The sequence below is a fragment of the Limulus polyphemus genome, unplaced genomic scaffold, assembly GCF_000517525.1.
Source record: "Limulus polyphemus unplaced genomic scaffold, Limulus_polyphemus-2.1.2 Scaffold161, whole genome shotgun sequence".
Classification (NCBI taxonomy): Eukaryota; Metazoa; Arthropoda; class Merostomata; order Xiphosura; family Limulidae; genus Limulus; species Limulus polyphemus.
In genome coordinates, this window is record NW_013665771.1 from 80,398 (window position 1) to 90,854 (window position 10,457).

Sequence of the window (10,457 nt, forward strand, 5' to 3'; positions counted from 1 at the left end):
CATATACATATAAAAAAATTCTTTATGTTTTATAAACAAAACAATATCAAAACTTCTTTAAGATATTATACATGCTGTTTAAGATATTATACAAATGTTTTACAGAGCATTCTTAATAATTATAGACAAAGGCCATCAAATTCTTCCATCAATATTACGTGTTACCCAACAGGCAGTAGAATTCTTACATCTACAGGGTGAACTAGAAGATAAAAATGTCCAGGAAAACTGGGTACCTAATCTCGTGGGTAAAGTGTTACAGACAATGGCTAACAAAGGAAGGGAAGACCCAGAAATTATAGAAAAGGCAAGTTAGCAAGCTTGTGTTGAGTAAGCAGTTTGCACTCAAATAATTTATAATTCCCAAGTTTATTAACTTAAATAGTTGTCTACATTCATTTTACACAAAAAACTAGACTGTGGATAAAAAGTGGAGTGCCTGGAACTGACGTGAGGAAATTTTGGGCTTCTGTAGCTTGTGATCAAATACATCTAACAAATAAAATTGTATTATCTTCAAGGAAAATTATTTTATCTTTATTTGAACTCCTACCTGGATTATCATACTCAGGTAGTTGATTGATGCCTTAATAATATAAAATTTCAAGTTGTGTTATAAACATTCTGCTTTTATTTCACATAGGGAATAATTTGTAGCTATAAAGACAGTTATATCCTAAAGAATATAGTGACTGTACACAATAAGGAACCTTATGAGAATTTTTAATTTTGGAATTATATCTTCAGATGTTAAAGTTTCAGACTTTTTGACTAACATTTTTATAAAAAAATTATTTACAATGGAAAGATAGTTATGTTTATTTAGTAGTTTCATCAGTGATTTAAATTTCTGATGGCTTAAAAAATCTAACCAGTCAATGTGATTTTTTTCAGGGTTATAAAAAGAAATTTAGGTTAGTTTTCTTGATAATAACAAATGTGGAGTTTTGTACTTTAAAAATTTTTTTAATAAAAATCTGAGTTAGTCACTCATTCATGATTTGTACTTAAATAAGGTTTGCTGTCTTACTGATTTTTAATTTTTTACAATTGGCTTGAAATTTAACAACATTGAACTATTTTGCTTATGTTTGAAAAAAATGTAAATCCTCAATCAAAGATTAATACTTACTTTATTACTGTATCTAAAAATTCCATCCATTAGTGAATTTTAGGAAATGATTAGTTTCTCTTAATTTTCTATATGTTATCCGTAATCCAAAGTTTACACTTTGGAAAGTTTGAATAAGATATTTTTTCCTAGATTTAGAATTTTTTCATTGTAGGTAATTAAGATTTACTCAGTGTGCATTGTTTAACAGTTCTTGAAATTGTTATTCTGCATTCCACAGGACATTGCAGAGATAAAACCAGTTCTTGCTGATATATTGTTAATATACTCTGGCTCTTCGACTGTTTGTCAAGATACACTGTCTGAAGTTATAAGTACCTTTATGGCTGCAATTTTAGCAGAAATTACTCTAGCAATAAACAAGGTATGTATGTTATATGAATTTTGAGTATTCTGTATTTCTTCTTGCAGTTTCTTTTATATATATATATATATCTGTGTGTGTGTACATAGTGAACCTAGCATGGCCTGCTGATTGAGGAGCTTAACTTGCAAGCTGTGGGTTGTGAGATGGAAATATGGTACCAAACATGTTCACTCATTCAGCCATGGGGATGTTATAATGACAGCCAATCTCACTATTCTATGGTAAAGAGTAGCCCAAGAGTTGGCGGTAGGTGCTGCCTGCCAATTGCCTTCCCTGTGGTTGGCAGTTCAAAATCACAGATGACTGTATATAGTCCTAGTAACTTTGCCAGAAACAAACAAACAATGTTTACAGTGTTACTATATGTTGTATACATTTATGAAACACTAAGACTGGTTATGGGATGTGCCACGTAGTGGTTTTCTTAATCCTAAAAATTCCATGTTCTAGTCATGTCAGTAGTGTACAAGAGAATGAGTAAGAGAAGGAATCGTTGAATTTCATAAGAGGATGATACTGAAAGCATATCCAATGGATGCACCCTTAGGAAATACTATTTTTTTAATGATTATTCAATGATATGTCAGAGTTTATAACAACAATGGCAGTCAGAAGGAAATATATCTGCTACTAGGAAAACTGTGACTACCGACAATGTCAGGATTAATAAAATAAAATATCTGGCTACTAATAAAAAAAGTGGAAATAAATTATTCAGAATTTTAGGCACTCATGTTGCCACCTATAACCCCATCATATTTAGTTGAGCTGTTTTGGAAATTATTATTTTTATTACTTTAATGTGCATGTTTAGTATTGGTGCACTTTTTTTTGTGAAAAAGTTAATTCTTGAATGTTTGAATGTCAGGGTTCATCCTTCTCTAACTATACCATGCAAAATGAAATTGCAAAACTGTCATATTGCATATGACAGTTAGTGAAGAAAAAAGTTATTTCAAATTCAAACAGGAAAGCACGGCATCAGTTGTTCATAGAGCACAAACTGTAAATAGGGAATGGTTGGAAGCATTTGATGTGAATTAAGTTTAACTTGTTTTTCTGCTTATAGTACAGTAAAAACATAGAGAAGACTACAAGTCATTCCATCATACTTGTTCTGTTCTTACAGTGCACGCTGCTAGAAATGATTTAATAGTATGAGAAGCATTCAGAGGGCAGGACTGAAAAGCTTGTATAGATGCCGTAAAACTGAAAATACTTGAAACTGTTTTCTCTTTCTTAAGTTAAGGCCTAGAACTATGAAAAAATACATTTTATTGTCAAATTTTTGGAAGTGGTAACTTCTAAAAAAATAGACAAATGATGAATAATTTTCCACATAACACTGTACAGTGGGTCATAAAATCCAAGTATATAAATAAACACCTATATAAATAAATAAGTGACCTCACAAATTAAAAGATGAAAAACTTACATTAGGTTTTTGTACTGACAAAATATTTATGGTGAAATCATTAAATTAGAGAAAGGTTACAGAGTTAGACCTGAGGCATTAAGTTTGTCACAATCCACCCATACATCATACACTTTCTACTATAAGTCAAAATCAGAATGAAACTTATATTATCTAATACTAGCAACATGTAGTGAAATGGCCCTAACAACTTTCTTTTCAAACATTGATATTCCTCAAATAACATAAAACTTAACCTAACTTTCCTACTTCCTCTTTAGCAAATTCTAAAATATGTCAAACTGTTTTAGAATTTAAGTAATAAACTTCAGTGTCTCCTCTAATACTAAAATCTGCTATAGTCCAAAAAAAAAAACACAATCACACCACAAATGGTTTGAAATTTTAGTTCTGGTTTTGAATTACATTTTGATTAAAACAAATATTTTAAGATTGATAATTCCATGGCTATTAGCTTTTACATTTATTAGTTTAATTAATAAAACATTTTATTTTATTTTTGTATACAATCTTTGAGGTTATTTACAAGAAAACTTAAGAAATTAAATTTTTTGTTTCTGGCAGCATTTTTTTAAAATGTTATACTTGATATTTTTTTTGGGTAAAATACCACAGCTTTTCTCATGGCTCTGTCATATACCACCACTGTGTTGTTATTTATGTTTATCAGACATTATCATAAATATATATGTAAATAAATGTTTAATATTTCTCTCATACTGCTGATCAGACTTTGAGATTACTCAGTAGGTACTATGTAATTGTAATGCCAGTATGGAAATTTGTTTCTCAACTAATCAGCATATTATAAACACATTGCTAATAAAGTATTAAAGGAATACTGCTTGTTCAGTACTCGAATTTCATTTTACTAAACATGAAATGATTTAACTTGCATACTCCAGCATGTGTAATGTGAAAAATATAAACTGGGACCTATTCTGAAAGTATAATATACATTATTGAAAATAATTATGAAAACACTGAATAAAATCGGGATAAAATGGAAATGTTATGGAATTGTTCCATCTTTATTGTATGAAAATGGACTGCATCAGAGTATAGTCAAATTTTGATAGTTTATACTGGGTTTGGCTGCCATCTCATCAATCAGACAGCACACACCTGCATAAAGTACAAGCAGTCGTACTATTCCTAGCAGTAGTGTGGTGTATATACGCATTCATGGTTTCCAGGAGAAAAATGTGTAGAAATTATAATTTTGACTAGAGACACCTACTTTGTGTTTCAATAGAAATCATATGGAAACTCTGAAAAGAGTACATCAAATTAATATTGTTCATAAAAGAAGCAGTTGAGGTAGAAAGCCCAAACTCTTCCAAAATGATGTTAAGTTTCTAGTTTCTCCTCTCTCTCTCATTTTCTTCTCTTTCCTTCAGTCTTTCTCAATTTGTCTTTCCTGTTGCCGTTCTTCTCTCTCTAGCTCTTGTTGTTGATAGACAAATTCTTGTGGTTCATGTCTTTTAACCCAAGACGTTCTCCAATTTCTATTAATTTATCAAAAGTTGACATAGCTCTATACTGTGATTGTAAGGTACACAATAGCATGAATTGGCCTCATTGGATGTTAAGCTGCTCTAAATCCACAGCTTAGGAGAAATAATAAAACTGAAAAAAGTTAAAATTGGCATCAGGCTTCAAATTATGAAATAAAAGCTGGAGGAGGGTGCTTTCACAGAAAAATCCAAATTGAAATTATATGGCCACAATCAATAACAGTTTGTTTTATGGTAGAGAGGAAAATGATATCATCATCAACATACATCTACAGTAAAGCATGTTGGAAGACAAATACAAGTGTTGGCTATATCTCAGCTGGTGCTGGAGAATTAAACAAAATTGATGGCACCCTGACTCTGAAAGGTGCAAATGGATTCTCATCTGCCATGTTTCTTGAGGAACAAGACATGTTAGTAATGGATTCATTTTCCAGAAAGAGAGTGAAATCAGTCGTATAGCAAATGTGGTGAAATAACAACTGAAAGGAAAAAGAACCCGATGTAACACTTGGAGTCTTGTCTCGGTGTGCATAAAGTTGTGATATGAATATTGTTAAGACTGTTTGGACTTAAATGAAAGTGGGAAGATCAAATGGCATTCAAAGATTTGGCTGTATTGTGTGGAGTAATAGAGGATGTTTGGAGCAATATTTCACAATCACACATTGATAAACTTATGGTATTTGTTGTATAAAACAATTTTGCAAAAATCCACTGCTTGGGAGAAGTAACAAAACTGGAAAGCTGAAATGGAGATAACATTTATACCTGTACTTACAGCTAGATCATTGGCAAGATATCTACTGCATTGTCATGTATCACATAAGAGCATTCTTTGAGTTACTTAACATCATTTGTGATGAGTTTGGGCTTTCTACCTCAATTACTACCTGAATGTTATTAAAAACACACACTAGCAAAATATGGTTAATTTACATGTACATCATCATTCTAGCTTCCATTCCTTTATTTTTCTATGTGAAATAAATAATTGAAAACAGTTTTTCTGTTTTCTTAATTTGCTTTGTAATTTTAAAGATTCCATTATGTTTTGTAGGATTCTGTGATAAATGTGTGAATAGAAATGTTGGGAAATTCATTAAGTGATTTTACTTGGAATTAAAAAGTTATCTTATGGCTCAGTATTCATTGCGTAGGTTAATCTATTTTCCCCCAAAGCATTCCATTTCTTTTATAACTTAAAAATGGTAAATTCATGAATTTATTGTTAATTGTAAGTGTGAATGATATTGTTATAACTATTGTTTAATACTAAACAAAGCTTAAAAATGAAAGGAGCAAATAACAAGCTTTTTACTTGCATTAGTTTAGCAATATCTTTTGTATTATGTTATTTGTATTGTCTAGTATCTACCTAGTTTTTTTACTGTCTCTTTAACAGTATTCTTTACAATATCAGTCCATCTGAAATAAGTATTAGATTCAGCATCAGCCAAAGAAAGGGCATTGTTGTAATGTTAGTTTTAGATATTTGAAATTTGGCTTTAGTCTTAAGCATTGGAAAAGCCCACATACCGTTTGTTTTGATAAATGTATGACCCTGGGTTGAGGCTTTTGATTCTTCCAGAAGAGTGAATAATATTCAAAATGTACTCGAACCTTTGTTGCCAGTCATGTCTAATCAAACTTGACTCAAAACATCAATTTGTTAAAAACAGATATCTGTTGGTTTTCTTCCTATTTCCAAATGAATTAAGATCTATAAAAGTATTTAACAGCATTAAGTATATTAGGATTTAAGGGATTTTGAATGGCCTAGTATGGAAATAACTGATATGTAGTTGCATATTGAAACATCTTTAGTATAAAAGCTACCTTCTTTGCTTTCGTTGTAGCACCAAGACTTTGAGATGTGTTCAAAGGTTGAGGAGCTTCCATCTTTCAGTGGAGTACTATTGTCTATTGTTGCAGCCAAGTCCATTTCGTTTAGGTAAAAAAAACAACATATTTTGTAAATTATTATTTATTGCAGTTAAAGTTTTTAAGGAATAGTTGTTTCATCAGATCAATATCCCCCCTCTGATTGTGTGTTTTGGTGTACATTTAACGTGATATATATCATTGTTTAAAGTACATATATATATCTGAACAAACAGTTTTGTAGACCATTGTATGTTGGGATAGGTATTGATGAAACATGCATGTACTGTTGTAGAAGACAGTTATCTTCTTTACTGTGACATGGTTATAGTCTGAAGTATTAGCTTTAGAGAGATGTAATTGCTATTCATGAATCAAAAGACTCGATATGCCACAAGTTTTGGATTCTCTTCAAGCAGATAATTGTCATAAATAGTGATTGGCTCTGAAAATGAGACATTGTTCATTACTCGCATTAGTCAAACTAGCCGATATTTGACTTTGGTCATTTCAATTGAAAGACCACTTCATTTAATACTTGATGATAATAATAAAAACTGTCACAAACTTGCAGTGCTACATTTTTATTAATAAAACAGCTGTAGTCAAAACCAGTGCTGAGTCTAAGAAACTGATATTTTAACAGAATGAGCTTTATTTTGAATCATATTTTTTATTTTATCAAATGTGTCATTCATTATTTTGGTTTCTATATTCAAAACACAATTACAGGAGCAAATAGACTATGTGTGTGTTTATAATATGGTTACTAAAGTGTATATGTGTTTGTGTTAACTAGCTGTACAATGTACAATCTCAGTTTTTAACTACGAGGCTGTCCTTCAGTAGATGATGGTATGAGTAATAGAAAACATTTTATTATTCTTAATTTATACCAAGTACAATAAAGTACTTCCACATGCTTTAACTTCTGGTTTAATTGCAGTGATAACTTTTATATTTTATATTTGCATGTTTTTATATTGCATAATGTGTTTACTTTTTTAATTGCTCAATATTTTATACTAGCTGAATGCTCTCATATGATGGTAAATGCTGATTGATTTTTCTTCTGAAAATTAAATCTAAATAAATGTTTTATGAACATGTTTTATAAAAATTAATTATATTAGAGCAACAATATGTGTATAAAGAATGGTTATTATCTTCTAGTATTTCACGTTATACCTTCGTGCATTTGTCCTTTGCTATCACAATTAATAAACTGCAGGATCAGACCATGTAGGAATATTTCTTCAAGAACCAGTTTTTTCGCATGGTTCAATCTATGAGGCTTATCAAGAAGCAAATTTGAACATATTCAACATAACATTAAAATATACACAAGTTAAAATTCTAATCAAGACCACTTACAGGAGATCACGAAACACATGAAAAACAGATTTTTTTTCACAAAAATGCATATAAATTTTTTGACTAAATTTTTAAACATTTTTTACCAAAGGTGAAAAACATCAATAGTAATGTATTGTAGTGCCATTTGTTAGGTTAAAAATATATTTAAGTTGTTTTTGACACATACAGCCTCTGGCGTTTATTGTGTAATATGATATTATCCCTGACTTAACCTATAATTGTATTAATTTTTCCTGAATATTCAAAGAGCTTATTGTAGATATGATAATAAATATATTAAAATATAATGATAATGAAATTCAAATAAAATCCCAACTCTACTGGGACTTGAATGCAAGGCTTCTACATGGTAGTTGAGTGCTATAACCATTGTAACCCACAGTCTTTGTAATCAAATGTTAACAAGTAATTCAAATCCTTAATATAAACTATTATATTATTCTCGTTTTTCTTAATATTGTAATATCTTGATCTAAACATTGAATTAATAATTTAAAAAATGTTATAAAAAATCCTCACTCAAGTGGGATTTGAACTTGAGACAAATAGTTGAGCCAATTTGAATGTTACTATGAGCAAGTTGAGTGTTACTGACAAAGGAGTGTTACAAACAGTCTGTGGCTTTTATATGTATAGATAAAATTATGTATGTTCATTATTCCTTGTATTTTAAAACAGAATTTACAAAAACGTATAATTATTAAAAAAAGCAAATTTTTTGAGTTTTGGTGAATACTCATGCTTCATGCAAATCAAGTGCTAAGATGAGATGTGTTGAGTCCTGAGAATTTGATAATTTGAACTTGGAAAGGTCTTGTAAGGCTCATATTTTGTTTTGGTACAGTGTATAAAATTTGTAGGAGGAGAAAACCTTTGTTGTTATTTTTACATGACAATGTGTTTGTGTGTATGTTAAATCATCCAAAAAATGGTTATGAATCTTGAGTACAGTACATTAAGGAAACATGGGTTTGTTACCATATCAAAAAGCTGTATCCAGTAAATATTTACATTTGTGTATATGCACATCAACAGAAAAAAGTAATTGTTAAATAATATAATAAAAAATTTATAGTCCTTCATAAATTTTATTTTAGCAGTTTTGTAACGTCCTTGGTTATTCTTCAGAATGAATTATCAAATAGAACTAAAAAAAACTTATTTTGAATGTGAAATATATTTTCTTTAAAAATGCTAAATATATAGAAATAAAATACATTGAAATATACCAATAGCTGAAACTCAACCTTATGTGTACATAAAGGACTTGCTTTTTACTATTTTTTAAATCTTTAACTATTATCAGTGTTTATAGACATCTTTTATAAATTTGTTTCAGGCTTTTCCTAAAAGCACTAACAGATTGCTTACAGTCAGATGCCATTCAGGGAATGGCAGGTTGCTTTGCAACTGTTCATCTTCTCCATACAGTAGCTGTTGACAGCTGTAAGTAAACAGTAAATCACTGGCATTTCAGTTTATGATTATTGTCTATGTAAGATTAGGTGGTTTAACAAACATAGCTCTTTCTAGATGGTAATTTCACTCAAAATTGATAAAACTTCAAGACTATTAAGTTTGCCTGTTAATAGTGATACTGATTGTATTCAGCTTTGCCTTCCCAGACACAAACAAACTGTACTCACTCACTACTGTGTTGAGGCTCATATAGTGTTCTTAGAGACTTTCTTCAATTTCACATTCTTTAATCATATTTGCTGTTGGAAGACTAAAAGAGGTTTTGTTTTTATTATTCTTTAATAAATTGCTTTTTTTTTATTGTAGCAATTTTTTATTTTAATAATGAAACTAGAATACAATATAAAATGCAATACAATTTTACCCTTTGTTTAACTATAAAATTAACCCAAGAGCTTTTAGCTCATCTGGTTTAATAATGTTACTTCATTGGTATATTTTGTTAAATCTATATGGATAGTTGCAGTGTAAAATCAATAATTTATTTTGGCCACTGGTTGGCCCTGTGGTAGAGCTCTGGATTTGAGAGTTGGCGAGCCAGGTTCGAATCTGTGCAGTACCACAAAATATTCCTTACACTTTAAGCTGTGAGTGTGTTATAAGAGTGATAGTCATGAATGGTGGGTAGTATGGTACTTCTGACTGGCTGCTATCTCTAGTCAGTAGGTGGCAGACAGCCTTAGCAACTTTGCTCTGAATACAAATGGTAACTTATTTCATTCCAAAATGAACTTGCAAGATAATAAGAATTAATTTTTGTACCACAAATAAACCTTTTGTATTTTCACAGTCAAACAAATTCACTCACTAGTACCTCAAATTTAATAATATTTTCATTTCTTAAATTTAATGTTAAAGCACAAAATATGTTCATACTAAATAAAGAGTTGTTTGTGCATTATTTCTTTTTTAAATACTGGAATTACGTATATCAGTGATTTTAAAAACAGATAATTTGATCATCATTTTGTTGCTGTTTTTAAAGATTTTTGTGCAGTGGTTCTCTTTAGGTATTTTGTGATATAGTTTTTAAACTAAAGGTTGCCAGCTGATGTACTTGCCAATTCTTTTTTTTTTTTGCTTAAATAGCTTGTTGTATTTAAATTAAAAGACTCAGTTGTAGTTGGAATACTTACAATTGATATAAATACCAGCTTAAAATAGCATGTATTAACTACTTATGAATGTAATTTCACTACCATTATTGTGTGAAACCACATTTAATTAGGAAGATTCATGACTGTCACCGTATTTTTCGGTGTATCG

General features: G+C 30.0%; 1 protein-coding gene across 1 annotated transcript in view; it reads left to right on the plus strand.

Annotated features, from left to right (window-relative positions):
- Positions 1–10,457, plus strand: part of LOC106476917 (condensin-2 complex subunit G2-like) — a 59,476-nt gene that overhangs the window by 45,453 nt on the left and 3,566 nt on the right. The window contains exons 24-27 of the mRNA XM_022381407.1: positions 126–307; positions 1,353–1,496; positions 6,311–6,405; positions 9,052–9,158. Coding sequence (XP_022237115.1) covers positions 126–307; positions 1,353–1,496; positions 6,311–6,405; positions 9,052–9,158 — 528 coding nt within the window. The remainder of the gene's footprint in view (positions 1–125; positions 308–1,352; positions 1,497–6,310; positions 6,406–9,051; positions 9,159–10,457) is intronic.